This window comes from Homalodisca vitripennis, chromosome X, assembly GCF_021130785.1.
Source record: "Homalodisca vitripennis isolate AUS2020 chromosome X, UT_GWSS_2.1, whole genome shotgun sequence".
NCBI classification, from domain to species: domain Eukaryota; kingdom Metazoa; phylum Arthropoda; class Insecta; order Hemiptera; family Cicadellidae; genus Homalodisca; species Homalodisca vitripennis.
In genome coordinates, this window is record NC_060215.1 from 71,026,882 (window position 1) to 71,053,396 (window position 26,515).

The 26,515-nt window shown below is 37.0% G+C and overlaps 1 protein-coding gene across 1 annotated transcript in view; it reads left to right on the top strand.

Annotated features, from left to right (window-relative positions):
- Positions 1-277: 277 nt before the first annotated feature.
- The window catches only part of LOC124369171 (anaphase-promoting complex subunit 4-like), a 32,937-nt gene continuing 6,699 nt past the window's right edge, over positions 278-26,515 (top strand). Inside the window, exons 1-4 of the mRNA XM_046826968.1 lie at positions 278-358; positions 7,951-8,099; positions 9,779-9,907; positions 17,777-17,946. Coding sequence (XP_046682924.1) covers positions 7,991-8,099; positions 9,779-9,907; positions 17,777-17,946 — 408 coding nt within the window. The 5' untranslated portion in view covers positions 278-358; positions 7,951-7,990. The remainder of the gene's footprint in view (positions 359-7,950; positions 8,100-9,778; positions 9,908-17,776; positions 17,947-26,515) is intronic.

Below are 26,515 nucleotides of genomic sequence, written 5' to 3' on the forward strand. Positions count from 1 at the left end.
CTTCAACCTTATTGAGTCCCATATTTTAATTAAACACTGTTAGGTAATTATGGATAGAAAAAAGCAGGTATTTACGTATCTAACAAGTAAATAGTTGGGTTTATATGTTTTTTTATGCATGTATAAATACTATATTTAATTTGTTAACCATACCTAACTATATGTTCTTGTAATGTAATTGTACAACTTTTAAATTTAGAAAAGGCATGCATGAAAACAAAGTGAACTACGCGGTTGCATGTTTTTATTTCATTTAGCCGGTCTTAACGACAAACCCGAAAAAAAGACTAAACTATTTCGTTCCTGTAACAGTGTAACGTCGAAATACATTGAGTTTGAACTTACCGGCCATAATATTGTAAGTTGCTAAAATCCTTCATTATTATTGTAGAAGTTAACAAATATCTGCATTTAATGATATGCTTGATTGTCAACAGTTTAAGCGAAAAAACTAATGAATTGTTTTAATGTTTAAAGTTATGCTGATCAGAATGTCTGAAGTAGAATACAGTGGTTGTTCACTGTGAGCTTTCTATAGATAAAGTACCCAATCTGAACCTCTCTTAGTATACTATCCAACTTTAGAATCCTCATTCATGCAGTGAATTTTAACTTTATTCTCATTAAGTAAAATTAGCTGTAGCATATGTTGTCAGGCAATTTTATTTAATTTGAGGTATTTATTGTGTTTTAGGCATTACTGAATGATCGGAATAGCACTTTTAAATATTTCTGACAATGTTAACTGACATTAGCTTCACTAGTTTTACTGGGTAATTCTGAGCAATTACTTGGTCAACCCCAAACTTTTTCATATTTTACTACGATAATCTAGAGATGTAGCCTATGTGAAATAAAAAAAAAACAATTTAGGCCCCGGAGAGTTAACGTAAATGAAAAATAATACTGAAATAAGCAGAATTTTGATCCAAATGAACAATTTTTTTTCATAAATGTTGAGCTACAAATTAATTAGTTGTTATCGAGTTGAGACAAGTGCCTCCGGCCATCAGCTACCGAAGCCCGTGCTGATGTCAACACAAGAAAAACATCCCTCGAGATAGTACCTATCAGTAAAATATCAAATTCTAGAGGGCAAACTTTGGTGCATTGCAAAACGCTGTGTTCATACAAAAAACGTTTTAACTTTTCCTGATCTTTACTTGAAACCGTGAAACTAAGAAATGTGTTCTCACACCCGTCACATAAAAAAGGATTATCGGAGGAACCACTAGCCATAACGGTACTGTCACAACTGGCCTTCCGCGCGTCTCCTGCAAGCCACTGTTATCGCGTGGACTTTGAACCTTCTTATCGCTCGGCAACCTGTAGGACGGCCTTGCGGGGCTTGAATTATATGTTTCTTTATTTCTGAGAACATCCTTATGACCGTAGTAAAATATGAAAAAGTTTGGGGTTGACCAAGTAATTGCTCAGAATTACCTTTTACTGTAAATACTAATTAAAATTAGGCTTGTTAATTGTGAGGTTAATGGCTGTCACATGGTCATTTATGATCATGAGTCAACCTTATAGTTATGTCGGCCATTACGCCACCATTGGATACGTAAAATAACAATAATGGTGAAATCAGGGGAATTCGTATTAGCCTGAAACAAGTACCTTCGGCCATCAGCACCTCGCGCTGTTAGTATCATACGTAAAACATTCGGTGTCTATGAGGGTAAAGGCTGACCTGGCAAATCACGAATTTGACGTTATCAACGTATTCTGCTCATCCTCCTGAACAAAAATATATATGGTTTTAGGGGGTGCAAATAACAAATAACATTGTTTTAGGGGATATATTCTCAAATAGTTCAATTTTTAATGTTCCGTTTGTGTTATATCTGGATATCTATTTACTTCAATGTTATATGTGGCCAGGACTGATAGCATATCTGTTACCTGAGCGCTCCGGGGCTGTAGTCTCAGTGCTTCACAAGATGTGTACTGTAGTTCGGATTGAGTGAGTGTGTGTCAGTCATAATAGATAAACCAAACACATAGTGAATTGTGTATATGTCTTAGTGTTTTGTCACCCTGCTTGACGTTATTAAAGAATGGGTTCTGCCAGGTACTTCAATTGTTGGTGACTGTTGGAAGGCCTACAACTGTCTCGGTGACAAGGGATTTTTGGCACATCCCCGTTAACCATTTAATAATTTTCGTTGACCCAGATAGCGGTGCACATACTAAAACCATTGAGACACTGGTGTAAAGTTAAGGTGAATATCCCTCGTTATGGTGTCTGAGATACCTGGCAAATCCCTTTTCAAGACCAAATACTTCTACCCACATACCAGCCTCCAACACTTTTTTGTTGCTGCAGCTCAGTACTATCCACCTACACACTAATGGTAATTGTTGTCTATTACTGTCCATTTATTTATTAATTTTGCGATTTTTACTTGATTTATTACCTTTTTACACTTGAGATAAATTATTTTTCAATTTATATTTCTGATTAGCTGCTCTAGAATTTGATATTTTACAGGCCAACAAAGTAGAAGAAATTTTTAGAGGCATGACCATTTTTGGAACAGTTTCTACCTCTATGTTGATGTTTGTTCATCTCTCCTCTCTTTTGTTCCTGCTTCTAGACATTTTTGCAATATTTTCTACCATTGCGTATCTGTCTTTCGCATCTCGTTATTAAATCATTATTTTTTGGCTATTTCTTAATTGGTCGGATTGTTGTGCATTGTACTTTCTAAAATAAAGATGTGCTTTGTAAAAGAGATTTGATTAGGCTACTTTGATTCTTATGTTGGCTGGTTGGCCTCCGGGTAGGCCACTTTTCTAACGTTAGTTAGATTATGATTTTAAGGAATGTTGGGTATGGCGGAAAGGGGCATTTATGTGATCTGAGCTTGAATTTAGGTTTTATCTTGAGGATGTTTTCCTTTTTCTCTGCCAGCATTGTGGAGTTGGGTCGACCGAAGCCTGCACTGATAGCTAGGGGCGTTTCGGATGTAATTTACTAATATATCTATTTTACTAATATCGTAAATTTATTTTCTTAATTAAGTAGAAATTTTGACAAATATTGTGAAGTGGCTAAAGTAAATAATTGCCAAACCATAGTTATTTGTGATTTGCACCCCTAAAACCATATATATTTTTGTTCAGTACGAGCTGAATACATTAATAATATTGAAATTTGTAAAATTTTTGGTGATCTTCCGCCAGGTTCCAACTTTGGAAATTCTTTACTTGGATAATTGTAATCCGATTAAGACAAAATGTTTATGTAGGCCTATATAGGCACAAATATACCATTCTTGAGTATGAAATGTTGAGTTTTAGAGTTATATGAAAATGTCATTAAATTACCATCTTAACTTTTATTCTTGACCCGGCATGGCTGAAAACATTCTGCATTGTTCTCTGTATGGAGCTCTTCAGTCATTATCTTAGGGTAACACAGAGTTATTTCATACTTGAGCAGGTTTTGAGGCTGGTGCCTGCCCATTTTTAACTGCCATACTGCCTGAGGCAACACCACCCTGTTGTAGCTCTATTAGTTGGTTTGTGGTTAACTTTCAAACTCGGGCATCTATACAATTTGGTTCAAGAGTAGGTTCCCCCTAGTCCAAGGAATAGCTCTATTGTTTCAGAATGAAATTGGAAAAGGGCAGTCTTGTCTGTATTTGATAGCCTACTCGTTTTATGATTTATTTGTTCAAACTGTGGAGGTCACATTTATGAAGAAATTGATTTTTGACAAATTTTTATTGAGCAAAAAGTCTTATTTTTACTTCAAAAAACCTTTTGTCATATGGGTTCATAATTACCCCTTGTGGCAATGGGAGTTTTTGGGTTAAATGGGTTTAGTATTGTGGGTGGCAGCACCATTCATTCCTATCAACACTCTCCTCTGCTATTGTCATCTTTTGTCCAGAGTTTTGTGTTTATTGGTAGAAAAAAGAATCTGTTGTATTATTTTAGGTTCATTTTATATTGGAGAAATCTTTATTCCTCCTACAGGTAGTTAAGATGTTACTTGAAGGCTATTTAATTCCAAAAAATGTTAGTTTGAAAATAGTGACAAATATGAGGGTAAGTTATATATAAACAGTAATTTTTTACCTTTGTTTAAAAACCTTATACATCACTTATTATTCTCTTAAAATTTTCAATATACTCTCCTGTGTGATCTACATACTTTTGCCACCGATTTGAAAGTTTCAGTATTTCCTGGTCCTAGAAAGTTTGATTGTGAGTTGTAAGGCAAATTGTGCATGTGCTCCTCAACTCTCAAATTGTTTTCCTCCCAGTGATTTTTTTGTAGATGTGGACAAAAAATAGTCACAGGGGGATGTGTAAGGGCTATTAAAGTAAAGTAAAAGTAAAGAATGTCTTATTTTACCAGGCGAAGTTAGGGCTAAGAAGCCCTCTCTAACACTTAACCTGGTGACTTAAAGGTCACGGCTCTAACGGCTTAAAGGTGACTTCCGTACCACCACCAATGGCCGGGCAGGTGGGCCGCTTGCAAGGACAGGATCGCTCAGCGGTCAACTATCCAAGCAGCGGCCACGCTCGACGTTGCTTGATCTGGTTATCTTGCGATAACCGCCGTACCCGCTACACTGTGCCCTAAAGAGGGTGCTCAAGGGTTTTCCAGCCCATTTCTTTCAGGGTTTCCCTTATAAAAGCTGTGGTGAGAGGCCTTGTGTTATCATGGAGGAGATTTACATTTCTGAAGTCTTTTTTTTGTTTCAATAGGTGACTTTCACCAACTATTAGAACTGACTGGAGTAAGCTGCTTTCACTTTATGTTGATCATGCAGAAAATCAATAAAAAAAGTAAGGGCTTGGCGTGTCGATTTTAAATAACTGTTCTTGGTTTTTTCCACTGAAAATAGTCATGTACACAACTTTAATATTGTTATCTGTATCAATAGGTTTGTGTAATTCCCACAAGCTTTTGTTTTCTCTTTCTCAGTAACAAATTGTTTAAGAAAAAAATGTCCTACCCTAATTTCATTTTTTGACACAGGTCTAGCAAAGAGTTTTAATTGGTCTTCTTTAGAATCTGTGTACATTTCTGAGTACCGTAACCATTTCTGTTGAACCATACAGTTGGACTGAGTAAAGGTGTCATTCATTTTCATCAAGTCCATTTGGCTGGTTTGTGTCTGTCTTCTGTTTCTGCCTATATTTTCTTTTACTTTCGGTTTCCTTTAAGCGCTTTAATTTTATCTCAATATTATCTGATTTCGTTGGTCTACCTGCCATTAATTGTTATTTACTGTTAGCCCTTTGTCGTTTTTTTGTCTCTGTATCTGTTTTCAAGTTATTATTCCATGCTTAGTGATAAAGTTTCAATCTATCGCTGCATTTCTGAACACACAGATTGACTTTTTCTTTTTCCATTGCATGTTTCTCTATATTTAAAGTCATGTCTGAAAATAAAACAAATTTGTTAGGGTTATATGGAAATATTTATACACATTTTTCTCTGATAGAGGGAGGCCTAGACCTATATGAAATGAAATGAAATGAATGAAATATGCCATTATTTAAGAGGCGGAGTTAGGGCTATTTAGCCCTCTCTACCACTCAACCTCACATAATATACAGATATATGTACAGTGAATGATCTTAACTAATAACAAATTTCAAATTGAAATAAATGCTTAAAAATAAAATTTATCAGCTTAATATGTAGAAAAATTCAAACAAAGTTAAATTAAAACTTAAATTAGATTAATAACAGATTTACTTTTTAAAGAATTTCTTGTTATTACTACATTCATTCTCACAAACACACAGCCTGACCACAAGCACACCACGAGCACCGCCACCCGTCATCCCTACAGACCGGCCAGCAACAAGTCCTTGACCTTTGCCCCAAAACGAGCTCGACCTTCTATAATACTTATATCATCAGGAAGAGAGTTCCAGAGGCGACATGCCTGAACAGTGAACGACTTACTGAAAAAGTTCGATCGATGAACAGGAATTGACAGTAAGGTGGATCCCCTTCTCGTAGGTCGCTCACTTATATCGAAATGTTCGGACAGGTAAACAGGTGACTTGTTTTTGATAACTGAATATAGAGTTGAAAGAATGTGAAGTTGGCGAAGTTGTTGAAGTTTCAGAAGCGATAGCTGCTTGAAAAATGGAGTCACATGCTCATAACGTCTGAGATTGAAAATAAATCTGATACAATAGTTTTAAGCACGTTGAAGCCTGTCCGAAAACTCAACAGTCATGTCATTGATCACAGCGTCACAGTAGTTGAAGTGTGGCAGTATGAGAGTTTTAACCAGCATAACCTTTACACTGAACGGTAGATATAAAGCAAAACGCTTTAAACTGTGAATGCCAGCAAATATTCTATTACACGTTACCGTAACCTGGTCATTCCACTTAAGACTTGAGCTCATAGTAAGAGCAAGGTTTTTCAGTTTGTTTTTAAAATTTAGTACGTGGTTATTGAGTTTAAGTTTTGGTGCAACGTTGAAGTCCAAATGGTCGATCAGTCTTGGGTTTCCCAATACCATTGCCTGCGTTTTGTCTTCATTTAATTTCAGCCCATGTTTATTTGCCCAACAAGCAATTGATTCAATGTCGTGATTGAGTAGAACTATAAACGTGTTCAGTTCATCAGGCGAACAGTGTACGTAAATTTGTAAATCTTCGGCATAAAGATGAAACTTAGAGTGCCTTATAATAGATGTGACGTCATTAATGTAAAGTGAGAACAATAGGGGCCCAAGAACAGAGCCCTGTGGAACACCCCGTGTTACGGTTTTCCATTCCGATATTGTTTCCCCTTCTTTGACACATTGCTGTCGCCCAGTGAGATACGATTTGACCCAGTTAACACACCCATCGGAGAAACCATACTTCTTCAATTTGATGAGGAGAAGGGGGTAATAAACACAGTCGAAGGCTTTGGAAAAGTCAAAAGCAGTAAAATGGTGATTAGTCTCTTGTCCATTGCCAATCTGATATCATCAGTAATTTTAATTAGGGTTGTGGTGGTGCTGTGATTAGGCTTGAATCCAGACTGCCATTTAGATAAGATGTTATAGGTATTCAGATAAGATGAAATTTGTTGATGTACCACTCTTTCAAGGCATTTGGAGAGACAAGGGAGAATACTGATTGGACGTAGGTCAGAAGGGGATTGCGGATTAGACACTTTTCTCAACGGACGAACTAAAGCATGCTTCTAGGTTAAGGGAAAGACAGATGAATTTAAAGAATAATTGAAAATGACTACTAAAACAGGAAGGGTGATTGGCAATGTATCTTTTAGAAAGGACTATATAAGATACAACTCATTATATAAAATGTTGGTTAAAATAAAACAGTTTATCATAAAGTTAAATACTTTGAAAGCTTAACCAAGCCATAATAATGAAAAAGCGTTATAGACGGGACAAATTTTAAAATTGAGTATGAATGCAAAGTAAGAAAAAAATGAACACTTTCGGGTTAGACTAAGAATACATTGTTAACACAAAATTCATTGTTTAGTTAAATATTTCATTTAGTATTGCTCAAGTTTCTTACCTTTCTTGTTATGGACAGGACTTCTGGGAAGCCTTTACAACATTGTAAACTTCCAATTTTCTGATCATCAACTTGATCAAAACTAGTATATCAGTGTAAAGTCCAGTTAATAAGGGTTTTCCTCCAAATGTTAGCAAACAGCTGATCAAGGTGTTCTTATATATTTTTGTTAAATCACCTATAATTTCGCATCTGAAAAGGCTAACAGGAACATGTTAATTAAGAGTGCAAAAATTTGTAAAACCAACAATACTTATAAAAATAGTTATTGATTCTGCCAGCTCCGATTTTTCTCTTAATAATAATAATACTAAAACTGAAAGTATAAAAATATATTTAAAATTTTATATCTAGGATTACTTTTCCATGAAATGGCTGATTTAGTGAAGTTATTGAGACATTATGTTTTTGTTCTTTTAGGGGTTAAGATTGTTCAACGGATTTGAAAATACTCATAAAAATGTCAGGACATATAATTCGCCAACTTGAAGAACGACATGTTGCCATCAAAGTTGATTTGATGGTATGGTCTAACAAGATGGACCTTCTAGCTCTTTCCAACAGTAAAGGTAAGCCTTTTCTGTTTTACAGATTCTATATATTTTTACTCTTTGGTTGTCTGTAATTCCTTAACCCTCCAGGTGATATATATTTTCACCCATGGTGATGGGCCAGTTTGACTTAATTGTGAAAATTCTCATGTTAAAATTAGTTTTATTCAGCCAATAAAGGTTTCATAATATATTTTGTTATATATAATTTAATATGTATATTCTAAAGAATCAGAAAATAATAATATAATTAAACTTACCCTAATCTGATGAGCCTTTGTATTTTGTTGAATTTGAAAGTTTACTTTTGCGAAAAAAGATTTTTAAATTCTCACAACTGCTGCTTTACTATGCATCACTAAGTTTTTTAATCAATATTTTTAAAGATTTTTATAACTTTTTATATAAACAGTAATTTAAAAATATAACAATGTGTACTGGGCATAACATGAGTAAGAACCTGATGGACAGATGAGCAAAGTTCATCTTGCTCAGACAGTAATGTATATTAGCAGCTACTCTCTATCTTGTCTCAGGGTACTCTCGGTTGCTTCTATGTCTTATTTTAAATTTGGTGTAGAATATTCTTACCCATTAAGAATACATTGACTTGAAATTTCAGCTTACTTGGTCACTATCCTCTGCAACAACTAAGATCACCAAGTTTAAAAATGTGTGTATTTTTAGCCAAAATAAAATATTATAGATACACCAGATAATAATTTGTGATGGTGAAATTTTGCAAATGAAATTCTCTCATGGAGGGACCAATTTTTATTATTGATATACTTTATTAATGCCACTTATACATAGTTTGAAGTCAACTCATTTGAAGCCATTATTTCTGGGTTTAAAGAGTAAATCTTTATGAGTCCTAGTTCTAACAGTAAATGTTATCCAATAGACTGAATTTTGCAGTTAAGATACCCACATAGTGAATGTTTTGTAACAGAAGACAAAATTCCTTAAGTAAAACCATTTAAGTATTTTTGTTTGATCTTCTCCTGAACCTATTTAATGGAGCTGATGCACCACTAGCGAAACCAAATCATTGAACTGCTCAAGCAAAAATAATTTAGCTTTGGTATTTATTAAGTAATGTAAGTTTTCAGTTAAAATTAAAATTTTTAATTCCATTTTGAAGGCAAGAAATGTGTCATACAGATAAAATATAATTTAGCACTCTGTGGTATTGTTAGGCAGGTACTAAACAAAGTTATTAGGATTTATGACATATACAAGATATTTCAAGTTTACAAGAAAGCTAAAATAATACTTAATAGCTCATTCTCTCTACTTTTAGGAGATATGAATGTTAATGCTTAGGTATTGAGTTTTAAATTAGTTAGTTAATTTTTTGGTAATTTTTCCCAGTTTGTGAAAACATTTTTAACACTATTCACCTGTAAACTTAGCACATTAAAAATGAAAATATGTTCTATTAAATGGGATATTTATATAATGTTTACTTATATGTTCAAAATAGATTAGACACTATGCTCTTATTTTGATAATTGTATTTTATCAGGCATTTGTTGTTTCCTGATATCCTTTTATAGAAGCCCCTTCAGCCTATTAGCTTACTACTACTACTAGCTGCTATATTATGTAAACAATGTTATCATTTTGTTACTTGATTTTACCTTGTATTGAAATTACTCTTTATATTTAAAGATCAAAATGTAAATCTTTTGCAGGAGAAATAGCTCTTCACCGATTGACATGGCAGAGGGTTTGGCTACTGCCTCCTCCTACACCAGATATGGTTGTACGCAAACTGGCTTGGAGACCAGATGGCCGAGTAATCGCAGTTGCATATGTACCCAGTAAGTAGATAACAGGCCTAAGTATTTGGTTAAAAAAGGCTTAATTACTAGTTTTATTTTAGCTTGTAACATTGTTTAACCCCTTTCACTCCAACTATGTGATGTCATATTTCCCTATTCATGTAATTTAAAAATAAAATTACTATACAGTCGACTCTCGATAACTCGAACCTCAATAAGTCGAATTCTTTGATAACTCGAATTTTTTTTCCGTTCCCTTGAGAAAACGTGCCTAATTCGAAAAAAAAACCATGCGTAACTCGAATTAATTTTGTACCCGAATTTTACCTCAATAACTCGAAGTAACAGAAAAATTACCTCTATAACTCGAAGTTCAGTAGATAAGTCGAAGTCTTTAAATACATTACCTCTGCAACTCGAAATTTCAGATCAACCCTCTCTAACACGAAGCTGTGCTGTGTTTACAGCGAACCTGTGTTAGGTCATAGACCTAGCCGAACAGGTCTGGACATGTCGCTGAATTGTCCGACTGTCTACAAAAGGCCGCAGTGAACACTTTACGTAGCTACTTAGAACAATCAAGTGACGTACCAGACAACGTGTTCTCTGCTGTTGTTGTTATTGAGAACATTATAGACTTAAATTCTGAAAAAAGCCTTAGGCAGAAGAAGATTACGGATTATTTTCAAATTTGAATTGTATGTACGTATGAATTGTAGGCATAGATTGCAGTGTGACAGTAAGTACAAATGCTGTATGTAGTTACAGTACATACATTAGTTTTGTAAAGGATGCAGGTAATAAAAAACATAGTTTATTTGTACCTCTATAACTCGAATTTTATTTTGTTTACCTCTGTAAGTCGAATTTAGTGAAATATTACCTCTATAACTCGAACTATTCTTAAGTCGAACTATACGAAACTCGAAGAAAGCAGCCGTTCCCTTGAAATTCGAGTTATCAAGAGTCGACTGTACTCTGAAAAAATATTTATTTTGTTTTTAGAAGTCTCTTTATATTTTACTCTTGCATAGATAAATAAGGTGATAGTGAAAAATAAAACATTTGTATTTCAAATTATATTTTTTAGCATTTTTGTTTGCTCTTCTCTGGCAATAATTATTATCAGGCTACATTCTAAGTTATATATATATATATATATATATATATATATATATATATATATATATGAAGCGGTGAGATTAAAAAGGAAAACATTCCAGTATTTTGACAAATTGAGTTGAAATAGCCATTTTGTTTTTCAGACCTAAATGCTTCTAATGAGATAAATAAAGAAAACATTCCTTTATATTTAGTAGCCATGGCAACCCATTTGATTCTAGACTGAGATTAAGAAAGAAAACATTCCAGGAATGTTTTCCTTTTTAACCTCAGTGAGGAGTAGTTCGTTGTTTGGCCAGTAGAGTGCATTGTGTGTAATATTGGTTTATTATTGCTAATACACTAACCTGTAAGTAGTTAAAGTTGTAAGGTTATGAGAGTATTTAACACTATTTATTTTCAGTAATTGTGCTATTACCCCTGTAAGTTAAGTGAGTTCTAATCATTTTGATGATCAAAAACTATGTCTGAAGCATCAGAAAATGAAGAAAGCCCTGCTAAGAAAAGGAGAGGCGTAGGAAATGCTGTAAGTAAAATGAAAGTTGCTAGGCTGAAAGGAGAAGAGTTTGTAACAACTTCTGGAGTATTAGTTGAACAAAAGACTACAGGTCCTGAATGTGACTGTAGGAAGAAATGTACCTCTAATTTTACTGAGGAACAAAAACTTAAAATAGTTTGTACGGTTTACAGTGGTAGGCCTAAGAATGAACGGGACACTTATTTGATAGGTTTGATTGACCGCTGTGATGTTCAAAGGCACAGATCTATTAGTCCACATTCAAAACAGCTTTCCTCATCTTTTAAATATAACACCGTAGTTGATGGTAAAAAGTTTGAAGTGTGCCGTAAGGCTTACTTAAGCTTACATGCAGTAACTAGCAAGGTTGTTTTTCGTTTGACATCTATTTTAACCAAAGGAGAGGAGCCTATTGATATGAGAGGTAGACATGGTAATCATTCAAAAATTCCAAATGAAGTTTTAATTAAGTTGAATGAGCATATCGAATCATATCCAAAAAAAACCTCTCATTACTCATCCATCGAAGTAACTTACCTAGAGGCTGGCCTTACATGCAAAATTATGCATGATATGTTCATTGAAAAACATCCTGATCTTAGCAAAAACAATTAAATATGAATACTTCCTTAATTACTACAAAGAAAAATATGGATACCGATTCGGTAGGCCACAAGTTGATGTGTGTTCTACATGCGAAAATCTTAATACTAAAATTAAATCTACAAATCTGACTGATAGTGCAAAGAAAACATCTGCAGTGGAGTTAATGATCCATAAAAGGAGAGCATGTAAATTTTACAAAAAGATTGAAGAGATCACTGAAATTTGCAAAAATAGGGATGATGTTCATGCAGTGTGTTTTGATTTTATGCAAAACCTCCCTTTACCTTGCATGCCTGTGCAGGAGATGTTTTATCTCCGAAAATTATGGCATTATGTGTTTTGTGTCCACAGCTTAAGTGATGACAAGACTACAATGTATACATACCATGAAGGAGTTGCAAAAAAAGGTGCTAACGATGTGTGTTCCTTATTGAATGACTACATCAAAAACAGTGATAATGAACAAGTAAAAACTCTTTATGTTTTTAGTGATGCATGCCCAGGGCAAAATCGTAACCAAACAATGGTTAGGTATTTTTTATCATTAACTCTTATGAAGCGGTTTCATGAAATTCAAGTTTTTTTCCCAACTAGAGGGCACAGTTTTTTACCTTGTGACCGGGACTTTGGGGTCATCAAGAGGGTAATTCGTCGCCATGACAGAGTTTATTCCCCTGAGCAATACAACAAAATGATACAAAGTGCAAAAAAACTGGAGCCTAAGTTCATAGTAAAAAGTGTTAAAAATCATGACATACTTGATTTTAACCAGTGGTGGCCTGAATATTTCAAAAAAACCTGTCAAAGTGTAAGAACTAAGGAACCTTTCAAAGTCAGTACATACAGCCATCTTACTTTTTCTGCAGCAAAAAGGGGATACGTGACTGCACGTCGATTCATTGATGGATTGAACAGTGATAGTATTTTCAAACTTTACAAAGGTGGTGAAGTTATCCTTCCAAGTGAAAGAGCCTATAATGGAAAAGTTCCAATTAAGGTAGCTAAACTTAATGATGTATCTAAAATAATACATTATGTGCCAGATCAATATAGACTTTTTTATGAGAACATATTGGAGTGGCCTTCAACTACTGATAACCAAGAAGACGGTGATGACTAAAAATACCTACTGAAAATCCAAGCTAAAAGCAACATTTTACATTGTAACTCCTTTGTTTCTAAGTAATTATTGCAATTTCATATTTTGAGACAATTAAAACTATTTGATTTGATAAAAGCTGAGGGTTTTAATAGTTTTTCCACCTTCTTCCTGTGTTGAGATAAAAAAGGAAAATATTCCATAAGTTTTATTTGTCTCTCAGGATAAAACTATTGGTTATATTAAAAAAGTATTTACACAAAAATATTACCTTAAATGTAATAAACAAATTTGTAATTGTTCATTTTACTCTTAATGCTAAGCTAAGGTTGTTATGGAGTTTTTATTGTTTCCTGTAAAATTAGGGTTACTGGAATGTTTTCCTTTTTAATCTCACCGCTTCATATATATATATATATATATATATATATATATATATATATATATATATAAAAAAAACATAATAAACATAACATAAATAATAACAATAAGCAAATAACATAAATTAGTGCTGTGATGAAAATAACAAATAAAAGTATACTTACTTTACGTCTTATTATTTAAAGCTAATTATGAAAATTAATCAGAGATACATAAATACAAGCAACATATAAAATATACAATTTTACACAAACACATAATATTCACTTCCTTATACTTCTCGTAAACATCTATGTACTATAATAAATTATACATTAAAATGCAAAAGGTTGCAATGAACCTTTCTTTTCCGTTTATTAACTATTTATTTTAGAAATTAAAAGTTAAATTCGTACATTAAACCCCAACGGTACGCCTACGTATCCTTCATATAATTACCCAAATTGGGCCAATCCCTTCCATTGAGGTAAGATTCAAATTCGTTCCTATTTAAGGAGGTTTTACCGAGCCATTTTTTTCTGTAGTAAGCAAAAATAGGGCAAGAAGCCATGTAATGGAACACGTCTTTGTTTTCGTTTTTATAACATAATGAGTATAAATAATTTTTTCCGGTTATCCAGGGTTTGTAATTTAAATCGACAAGCTCTGCTCTGACCTTAATGGCCCAAGACATAACTGAAACTTTCAAATTTTCAGTGTGAAAGGTTCTGTTGCCCAGGTCAAGGTCAAGTGTCAAGTATTGTTTGTGATAAACAGACGTCTTGGCTCTGCTGACTGTATAAGCCCGCCAAACTGCCCGCTCTGCCTCCACCACTTCCGACAGTTGTGATTGCAAATCACAATCAATGTCAAAATTTAATGTTTTCCCCACATTCCTTGCTAAAACTTTCCAATCTTTACACCAAAAAATATTTGTTTCTACAATTTGTCGAGCAAGAATTTTTGGTAGCCACTCCTCAGGCAGACTCTTAATAAATACTTAATATTTAGAGATAAAGTAAACATATGCAACTTTTCAATTCCCGTTTCAAGATAAATCACATAGATTGGTGTGTTTTTCGGAAGTCGAAATAATTTTTTAATAAAGTTTTTCTGCACTTATTCTACGTATTCATTTTCGGAGAATCCCCAGACCTGAGCCCCGTAGCAAAGTATCGACTTCACCACCGAGCTGAATAATGTAAACTTAGCGCTTACTGGGACATCGATGTTATTTATCAGTCAATTCCAAACAGAATTAATTGCAATATTTGAAGCCCTGGCTTTATCTTTGAAGTGTTCAGACCAAGAAAGAGACAATGTAAGAGTAATTCCTAAGTACTTGTAACTGTTCACAACTTCTATTCGTTCCCCGTTAAACCACCATTTATCATTACCACTCAATTTACCCCCCTTTCTAAAAACTATAATCTTGGATTTATTCAAATTAACCTTCAGATTCCATGTAGTACAATATATTTCTAGCTTTTTAATCATGTGTTGCATACTGGTGCTTGTTGGAGCTAATAATACCAAGTCATCTGTATACAGCAGAATATTGACGCGGTGGGTGTCAAAACTGCATTCTCCACCCAGCACTTCCGGAAGCTGATTAATAAATAGGCAATAGACAATAGACTCTACTTTCATATTCATCAAGAACAGAGACAGCGTCAAATCTTACAAAGTATAAGTTAAAACATTTTTGTTAACTTTTATTAGTAGGTGTTGATGGTCATAAATTCTTCTAGGCTGTATACAGTCTTTTCCACTAGCCACTTGAACATTTTCCTCTTCAAAACTTGTGGGCCAAGGTTCTTAAGTTCTCCTGGTAGCATGTTGTATAACCTGGCACCTGCGTAGGTTGGCTTCTTGGCGAATAGAGCTGATCTGTGGGCTGGCAGATTGAAGTCATTGCCATGTCTTGTTTGGCGTTCATGGATATCACGGTTCCTCAAGCAGTTTTGTCTGATAGCCAGTAATATTACCTCCGTAATGTAAATAGACACCACTGTGAGTATGCCCAAGTTCATAAAAGCATCTCTACAGCTTTCTTGAGGATTTAAATCAGCCATGATTCGCACTGCACGCTTCTGCATAACTAGGACTCGCTGAAGGTTGGTGATAGAAGAGCCCCCCCAAAGCACTATTCCATAGCGAACATGTGTCTCGAAAAGCGCAAAGTAAGCGATTCTAGTAGCTTCTGGTGTGCTAATGTGTTTAACTCTCTTTAAAACAAAAAGAGCTGTGCTGAGTTTTGAACACATTATGTCTACATGTTGATTCCATGAGAGACGATTGTCAATTGTGACACCCAAATGCTTTGCAGAGAGCACTTGTTCTAGGTCCAGTGGCAAAGATACATAATCTTTATGTCTTCCCCATAAGATGCATTTGGTTTTGGATGCATTGAAAATCAGATTGTTGTTCAGGCAGTAGTGCTTAGCTCTAGTTATAGATGTGTAGGTGTCAATTTCCAGTGCCTGCACCGACTTGTTGTTTGTGACGAGGACAGTGTCATCCGCGTATGACACTGGATAGCAACCCTCCCCCAAGTGCTCTTGAAGGTCTCCAATGAAAAGCACAAACAGTACAGGCCCCAAGACAGATCCTTCAGGAACACCTCTTTTAATTTCCATCGGTTCGGATGTTTCAACTCTGATATTTCCCTCAAGAACCTCTTAAATAATGAGAACCACAATGGACTGAGAATGCAGCCCTGCCTTAACCCCATTCCTGTGTCAAAACTCCTTGTTTCACCCTCTTGGGTCCAGACACTCGCAGATGTGCCGCCATATAAATCTTTTAATACTGCCACCATATGTGACGAAATACCAAAATTTAACAATTTAAAAAATAGTGCTTTTCTATCAATTCTGTCGAAAGCGGCGGAAAAGTCCACAAAAAAAAACAGTATAATTTTCCTTTTTCCATAGCCAATCTTAAATGAATCATACTAGTTAAACTAAAAATATTATCTATAGTTGAATAATTTTTTCTGAAACCAGCCTGGAACTCTGTGATTATTTGTTGTGTGTTCGCCCACTTGACTAAGCGATTGTTTAATAAACTTGTAAATATTTTGGCTACGCAATCAATGAAACTCAATCCCCTGTAATTGTCTACACATTCTAAATCACCTTTCTTGTGTAATGGGAAAATAATAGATCTTTTAAAACTTGGCGGTACTGCTGCCTCTCTAAATATCTTATTAAATACTTTGAAAATGTTTTTTAAAAAGGAATTAGGGGCATTTTTATAGAACTCGTATGGGACTCTGTCTAAACCTGGAGATTTATTTCTTTTCAACTTAAATAATACTTCGTTAAATTCGCTCATACTAAACTCTGAATCTAGACAGTCATTAGTAATTAGAGGTTCTGCATAATGTAAAGATCCCGCTAATAAAGTAGAATTCAATAAGTTTTTAAAATGTCTGTTTCATTCATCAACGCTAATATTATTATATATCTTTCTATTTTTATTTCTAAAGTTGTTTATAGCCAACCAAAACGATTTTGAATCAGGGGATTTTTGTAAATTATCTATGGTATTGCAATAAAAAGCTCTTTTACTATTTTTACATGTACTTTTAAACACCTTTTCTGCCTCAATGTATTCTAATCTGTTGTTTACTGAACCTGATTTTCTAAATTTATTTAAACAGTTTAAAAACCCTTTTTCGAGCTGCCAGACACCTATAATCAAACCACGGTTGTTTGTTAAAATTACGGTGTTTAGGAGATTGGTTTGTTACGTTATCCGCACACTCATTAATGTATTTTATAATTTGATAAATATTTTTCTGGTTGTCATTTTCAATTGTAAAGTGCGAAGCAGTCTGACCTAGCCTATGCTGATAAGCCACACATCTGCTATCATTCCATCTCGCTCTGGGCAATAGCGGGACCGGTTTCTCCTCCTCCCTTGTCTGAGGTGTACCATCTTTTAAACACAATTCTATTGGAAAATGATCTGATCCTGGAAACCCTATTATTCTAAAGTCGTGTACCAAATGCAAACAAGCCGAGGACACCGCCGCTAAATCTATAATCGAGCTTCCCATAGCATAATTTTAACCATAAATTCATTTCATTTCATTTTATATAAGGCCTAGTGGTCAGTTTCTACCTTCTACTTGTGCATCTGTTAATATGTGGATCTATATATCACACACAGTTGATCAAGTTATCTTCTTGTACAGAAGTGATGGTGGTCGGAGAACAAGTGAAAGGAGAAGTAATGCTGATTGATGTTGAGAACAAAGATGTATTGCATTCAATCACTGTGTCAGATGATGTATCTTGCTTGGTCTGGTTACAAGAGAAGCAGTTTCACAACTACCATCTTTTGACTGCTTCCACTCACAGTCAGGTAAGTAATGCTGTACATATCAACATTGATAATCTGTCCATTGTTGGTGATATTGCACATGCTGATAAATCCCTTACTACTACTAGTTGCCTTGATTCGTTTTATGGCATAGAGAGCTGACCCGAGTTTTAGGCAAAGATTGTCCACTTGATTATTCCAGGATAAATTTTCATCAAGTATGACACCTAGATGTTTGATTTTGTCAGCTGCTGTCAGGTTGGGCATTTCAGATACTGTAGACTTTTTATTCCCAAATGACATTTGCTTGGTCTTACTTTCATTGAGAACTAAGTCATTTTTCATACAGTAGTCTTGTGTCATATTGAAGGCAATAAAAGTGTTCACTTGATGTGTTAGATTTTAAAAAATAAAGGTGAAAAACATAAAGGTGTGCAAAGTAACGTTTTGCACTTATATTAAACCACCATAGTACGCCCATTGATAATCTGTCCATTGTTGGTGATATTATTGCACATGCTGATAAATCCCTTAATTTCCATAATCGAGTTATCTAAATAAAGAACATTAAACATTCTATTAATTTAATATTAATGTAGACACCTGGTGCCATAGTAAAAATTTAAAATAATCATGCTTTTTTTAGCAAATTGCAAATATTTTTTTTGTCAAAAATGTATGTCTTGCTCAAAATATGATTTTTATTGTAATCAATTTCTTGTTATAAAGGAAATGTTGATTACAGTAGTAATGTAGGAAATGAAGAGATAATGAATTTAGTTTTAAAGTTGTGCATTAAATTGATACATTCACCCATATCCTAAGAGTGATAGTATATTTTTTTCAATCTAACACATACAATTTTATAAGCAACAAAAGTATGTACTTAATTATACAATTAAGTACATACTTACATGACCTGCGACTTGTCTGGGTGTCATGCCATGAGATCAGAGGTTAAAAAACGGCCCTTGTATGATTAAAATATTGTTACAATATATTTTTCATAGACTCAACAAAATGTATTAAGGGCAAATAACAGTAGTGTTAGGACAGAGTTATAAATTCAAGTTTTTAGCTGTCTTGCTGTAGATGGAGCTTATATTGGTTACTGTGAACTTACATTAAAAACATAAAACCAATATTTAAGACTTATTGTTTTGTGAGGCCTTTCGATAGCGAGGCTATCTTCTTCAGACACATCACAAAAAAGTTTTTAGCTGTCTGTTCGATACTACTAATTTTTTATATTATTGATAACCCAAAAGGAAATCCAATTATTGATTATGTTTACATTAGTTTTGATCACACTCTGAGAGAGCAACTGTAGTAGGCACCAGTACATGCATATCCCACAGAATGGAAAATTATCATTGATGCCAACCACCATGTTGTGTGTCAACTTCACTAACTCTAAAACATGCACGTACTAAAAATCTAAACACAACACAACACTGAAGTATAGAATACAGGCCACAATATGTCTGCAATCATCGACTAACCATCTACGACTGACTATGAATTCACGCTCTGCTGTGTTAACTAACATTTTTCTGACTATCATCCACATTTTGAGGGTGCTAAACAGTACACACTGTAAACAATACTTCGCTCTATTTAGAGAAAGCTACTTTAAACTGGAAGTTGCCTCATATCTATAGTTTGCATATTTGCAATGAAGATTAGGATGTTATTGGTAATTGAGTCACTTTTTTGTTTTTTGTTTTTGGCAGTAAAGTATCTTTTACTGTTATGCGTTGTGCGTCATGTAAATGTGAGACTAATTACTGTTCAGATACAGGACAAATTACCATCAAAATACAAGAAGAATGGCTCTTTCTAATTTTAAATAATAATTCTAGAAGTCTTAAACCTTTCATGATGTTTAGCAAAATCAAATCTGCTACATAGTTCAGGTGAGAATGGGAAAACATCTCTCTCGATAGGTTTCAGGTAATACATCAAAATTCTAGAAGTTTCATCAGTCAGGAATGATTAATGTATTTAAATTTGTACATTCAAAGGTAAAAGTTTAAAAAATCCTTTCCCCCATATTTTGACGATAATTTTCTCACATTTAAGTAATGAATAACACTAAAGAATACATATCTGTAAAGAATACATAATTATTAAACAAATTCTACTTTTTAGATGGCTGGGTTGAGATTAGAAAAGTGGTTGAGTGGCTGTCTTCACAATGAATTACTGACTCGCCTGACAACTGGGTCTGCAACTTGATATGCCCAATCATTTACACCAGTCGAGTTGCTGGTTGTGTATTAAATTTTTACTCACCCTTCTACTCGAGTAATCTAAATCGAGCTTAACCATCAATGCTGAACTACCATCTGCCCCACATCTAATGGCTGCACAATATTGAAGTTGTTTGTCCTCTTTAGTTTTTTCCAAGGTTTGTCCACCAAAAAACTATAGATCCTGCCTTTCTATAGATCCTTCGTCCTGGGTATGACGTTAAACTGCCCACTCCCACCAAACCATTCCCCCAATTCCTACCCAATCCCTTAAACTGCCTACCCTGTGTCCCTTCTCTTCGCACCAGGGTCTATTGTATGGTCTGCATTTCTTCTTTCTTTGTGCAGCCCTCGTTTTATCTTACTTCTTTCCTATCCATGTTCTATCTTCTTTTTCCATTTTTCTCCGTAGGTGAGCGGCCTGCTCGGACGCTTTAAGGTTGGCGACCTTTCGTACCCCTGAGCTGGTGCCAGACTATTGTCCGAACCTGGCACCTCACCCTATCTAACCGAAAACTCCTAATCCTGCCCCGACTGGGTCGTGTTGTTGTTTGCTGGGAGTGCCGGAACTGCTACACAGATCCTCGAGCACGCCCGTGTTCGGGGCTGTGTGGTAGCAGAAGGCTGATGTGAGCTAGCTCTGCCGAGGCATAACAATATACATGAACCCTGGTGCCAGCCACTTCGGTCCCTGGTCAGGAAGTGAGTAATGGACAGATATGTCGGAGATTTCTGTTGCCACGTGCGAGTTAAACGAGATAACACCGGGCCCCGGGGAACTGGGGTAGGGCTGCCTGCCAAGCTACGGCTGACAGGTACCCTAGGGTATACCCGTTCCCGGTGTCTCGGCCTGCACCTTTACTCGCGATGCGCTGGTAAACTACTAATTATGGATGTGGGCAATGAACCCCTACCCTACGGGCAAAACACACACTGAGTAGTAACAAGAGAATCGATTAATGACTTAGATAAAAAACGTCCCCACTCTTCAGAATCCGAAGATGGGGAAGAAATAAGTAAACAGATAAGACTAAGTAATACAAGTAACTCAAACAAACAGTATCTTCCTACGCCACTATTCCTTGTGTTTAAACACAAAAACGAGAGCGACAATCTGTCCAAAGTGAGTCCTTTTGTGATCAACAAGGCATTAGTCGGAGCAGGCGGTTCGCCGTCATCGGTCAGGAAACTTCGTAACGGAACTATCCTGGTTGAGGCGGTGAACGCTCTACAAGCTCAGAAGTTCCTCTCCATGAAGACCTTTTATGATCAGGTAGAAATCACTGTACAGCCTCATGAATCCCTAAATTGCAGTAAGGGAATAGTTTTCAGTCGCGAGATGCTGTGTTGCTCAGAAGCGGAACTGAAGGAAGAGTTAAAGGATTTTCTCGTCACTGATGTGGTGAGAATAACGAGGGTCGAGAATGGTGTACCAACACCCACACCAGGTCACATTTTGACCTTCGCCCTCCCTCACCCACCAGCCACGATTAGAGCAGGATACCTTTCTCTTCAAGTTAAACCTTACTTCAGAAATCCCCAAAGATGTTTCAGATGCCAGCGTTTCGGACATTCGAGCAAAACATGCACCGGCTTAGAGACATGTAGCAGATGTGGTCAAAGTGGCCACAATGACTAAGATTGCACAAGTGGAGAAGACCACTGTGTGAACTGTAAGGGCAAGCACTCTTCAAGCTCTCGCAGTTGCAAGATTTATTTGGAGGAGAAAGAGATATTGAAGTTGGTTACAATAGAAAAACTGTCTTTTGGCGATGCCTGTTGGGAGTATAGGAGACGACTTGGACAAACTCCAAGAAAAGACATCTCCTACTCTCAGGCCGCTTCTGCTCCTCCAGCCCAGCCCGCACAGTGCTCCTCCTGCTCCGCTCTGGAGGGCATGGTGCGAGAACTCACTAAACAGGTCGCTGCCTTGGTGCAGCAGCTAAATGCCAAGGCCTTGCCGCAAACCCAAGCGAGTAGTCATACGACTTCTGCCCCCGTAGCAAAGGGACCCCCGAAACAAACAGGAGCCATTCCCAGGCCAGTTTCTGTGTCCGTGGCACCCGCTAAAGGAAAAGAACGGCCATCTAACCATTCCAAAACGGCGGAGAAAAGGAAGTCTCTCCAAGAGAGACTTAAAACCCAAATCCGATCGAAAGCTCAGGCGAGAACAAAGGGAAGCACTGTTTCACCCCCCACTCCCTCCTCCTCTCAACTTTCCATAGTTGATGAGGATGAAATGGGAGATGACCTTCAACTTCGATCGGAATTTCAAACTACTCAAGGTATATTTAAACTTAATAAAAATAAAAACAGACAGAAAATTACATACAGTTAAATAAAACATGAACGAATTTAAAATGATCCAATGGAATATTAATGGTTATCGCGGACATTTGGAAGATGTAAAACATCTTTTACAAACCAAAACACCTCATGTAATTAGCATCCAAGAGACTAAACTCCACCCGGGATGCCAAACCCCCTTGAGGGGATTTGACATCTTTCGTGAAGATTTCCCTCACGACGGGCATGCCTGTGGTGGTGTTGCTCTATTCGTGGATGAATCCCTAGGTGCCTCTGAGGTGCCCCTCCAATCCAATCTCCAATGTGTTTGTGTGTCAATCCAAGTCCCGTTTAAACTGTATATATGTACCGTCTACTTTCCACCAATCCCAGTCACCCTCTGTCAAGGTGATCTCGAGGCACTGATCGGCCAGTTACCGAAGCCTTTTCTTCTAGGCGACTTCAATGCCCACCACAACATTGGGGGGTCAGACCATTCCACACCAAGAGGAAACTTGGTCGCAAGAGTCCTCGGAGATCAAAACATCTTTGTCCTTAATGACGGATCCCCAACTTACCTGTGTCCAAGAACGGGAGGTCGGTCTGCTATAGATTTATCTATATGCAGTCCAGAACTTGCTCATAGATTCGATTGGGAGGTCCTCTCCGACACATTCGGGAGTGATCACTTCCCAATTCAGATCAAAATACCTGATTCTTCGTTGAATATCACTAGAAGACCAAAATGGATCCTCGATAAATACCAAAAACAATTTACATTACTTGATATAAATACTCCATTGGACATAAATACTGTAGTAGAACTTTTTACAAACTCTATAATAACAGCAGCTCAGGATAGCATTCCGAAGACATCACCCGAACTAAGACGAAAAAATGTTCATTGGTGGACAGAGGAGTGTTCGAGAGCATTGCGAGAGCGAAGACGCGCCCTGCGAAGATTCAACAAACGCCCAACCCAAGAAAATCTTGAAACCTACCGCTTCCATAGGGCAAAAACGCGATGAGTCTTCAGAAATTCCCGAAGAACCTCATGGCAAAATTTCGTGGCCACAATATCTCGAACAACTCCAAAAGCCGAAGTATGGAGAAGATTAAGGTCTGTGCGGCAAATCCCAACCTTTGCCAATTTTGGGACTCAAGTCGGGCGGAGACATTGTGACTGATCCCCGGGATGTTGCCGACCTGTTGGCCTCCTCCATATCGGAGGTTTCAAAAAGTTCGTCTTACTGTCCTGAGTTTTTTATATATAAGCAATATTCTGAACAAACAGACATACTACTCAACAATCCAAATCCATGTCCCTTAAATATAAGTTTTTCTATGTAGGAGTTGGACTCCGCACTGTCATGTACTTCCAACTCTGCTCCTGGTCCGGATGACGTGCACTATGCCATGCTTAGACATTTACCCTCAGAGGGTAAGGAGGCCCTCTTAGCGCTCTACAATAGAGTGTTTGAGGAACAAACTTTCCCACTAGCATGGCGTAAATCCCACGTCATCCCATTATACAAACCGGGACAGGACAAACTATCTCTGTCTAGTTACCGGCCCATCTCGCTTACCAGCTGCCTTTCTAAGGTGTTGGAGCGGATGGTAAACCGTAGGCTAATCTGGTTCCTCGAAAAGAACAATCTCCTTTCGAGAGAGCAATGCGGCTTTCGCCAAGGACGATCGACGTTGGACCTCATGGTTTCCCTTGAGACAACCATACGTGACGCATTCCTTGAGGGAAAGCAAGTAGTCGCTGTATTTTTTTACCTGAAAAAGGCATATGACACAACGTGGCGGAGAGGCATCATTAACACTTTCCAGGCATGGGGAGTGAGTGGTAATATGCTGGCTTTCATTCAGGGGTTCATGTCTGACCGTACATTTCAGGTTAGACTAGGGACAAACCTATCCAGCACAACCAATCTGGAGAACGGGGTACCACAGGGAAGCGTTTTGAGCTGCACGTTATTCGCCGTCGCCATAAATGGCATAACGGCTTGTGTCCGCCATCCTGTACGCTGTTCTTTGTTTGTGGACAACTTCGCCGTTTACGTCTCTGCAAGAAGACTTGCTACGGCGGAGCGTTCCCTGCAGCTAACCATAAAGCGACTGGAGGAATGGAGTAGGCGGACGGGATTTTCGTTCTCTACTTCCAAAACCCAATGTATAACATTCTCCAGACTAAGAAACTATTTAGAACCGTCACTTACCTTGAACAGATCCCGAATAACATCAAGTCGGAATGTGAGATTCTTGGGTCTTACATTTGATTCCCGACTTACATGGATCCCTCACTTAAAATCCCTTAAGGCAAAATGTCTACAAAGGCTAAATATGCTTCGAGTTCTTACTGGGACCAAGTGGGGCGCGGACAGGACATGTATGCTACGTTTCTACAAAGCTTTTGTCCGTTCATGCCTTGACTATGGTTCTCAGGTTTATTCTTCTGCCCGGCCAAACGCGTTAGGAATGCTTGACTCGATTCACCACTCTGCGATCAGGTTGGCTACTGGAGCTTTTCATTCAAGCCCTACACCTAGCTTATTAGCGGAGGCTAGTGAACCAATGCTGGATATGAGACGCAAGCAACTTGCCATAAATTATTTTCACTCCCTTAAAGCCAAGCCCGAAAATCCGGCATATGAACACGTATTTGAAAATGACTTGCTCGAAGTCTATGCTAATCGCCTTAACATCTCAGTACAAGAACGAAAACACTTCTAATTTAGTGTTCACGCAGGCTTTCTGGGAACTCTTGAGTGCTCGGGCACCTTGCGACATAATTTACACTGATGGATCTAGGTCTGAGAATGGCACCGGATGTGCGTTCATAACGGCGAGTCGTGAGTATAGATTCTGTCTGCCCTCTGTAGCGTCAGTCTACACGGCAGAACTGACCGCTATTTTTAAAGCATTGAACATCGTCTGCCCCAGGACCAGAAGGCTGGTCATCTGCTCCGACTCGCTTAGTAGTCTGCAAGCAATCAAGGACATGTATCCAAAACATGTCCTTGTGCGTGACATCCGTTGTGCCATTCACAGACTTCAAGTCCAAAATATACAGGTTGTTCTGTTGTGGGTGCCCGGTCACGCGGGAATTCCCGGAAATGAGCTTGCCGACAGGGCTGCTGGGAGTGCTCATGAGCTTCCTCCTTTTACTGCTATGGTGACAGGGTCAGACCTAAAGCCAATGGTGAAGGAGAAGTTAAGACAAGTTTGGGGTGACTCTTGGTCTCGGACGGTGTGCAACAAGCTAAGAGCCATAAAACACACAGTAGCTCCCTGGGGGACAGCCATCCGCGAGAACCGCAGAGAGGAAGTAGTGTTGTGTCGGTTGCGAATCGGTCACGCGCTGCTGACTCACGGGTACCTCATGAGCCGCGGGGATCCCCCGGAGTGTGCGTGTTGTGGAGTGGCTCTGAGTGTTGAGCATATTTTGGTCGAATGCCGTGATTATGCAATGCTAAGACGATCTTGTCAGCTCCCAGCAAGTCTATTCGATCTGTTGGGGGATGATGAGTCAGTCATTGTAAAGCTTTTTGAATTCTTAAGAAGAACGAGTCTTATCTCAAAGATTTGATCTGAGCGAGTACCTGTTAAGTTATATAAACTTTGTCCTTCTATTTATTGTTATTTGTTATTAGTGAGGGTGGGTCCCTTTACAACCTTACCTTCACTAAGTACTTACCTGGTTTTAGCATTAGATTGTTGTTATATTTATTATCGTTATTATTTATCTGACATATGTTAACTATTGGGCCCCTTTACAGCCTCTCGGCTATTTTTGTTATTTAGTTTTAGTTTTCTGTTCACTGCTGTTGTTTTTCTTATTGTCTTAATGTGATAATCTTCTTTGACACAGCGATCCGCTGTCCATTCTCTATACTGATAACGTGACACCATATTTTAAAGTGTAGGTGTCCGTTAACCCTACGGGCATTGATAACCTCCGTGTTTTATGCCCTTATAAATAATAATAATATTTAAAAAAAAAATGTATAGATCCTGTAATACACTAATAAAATAATTGTTTACATTATGATATCTTAATATATCAG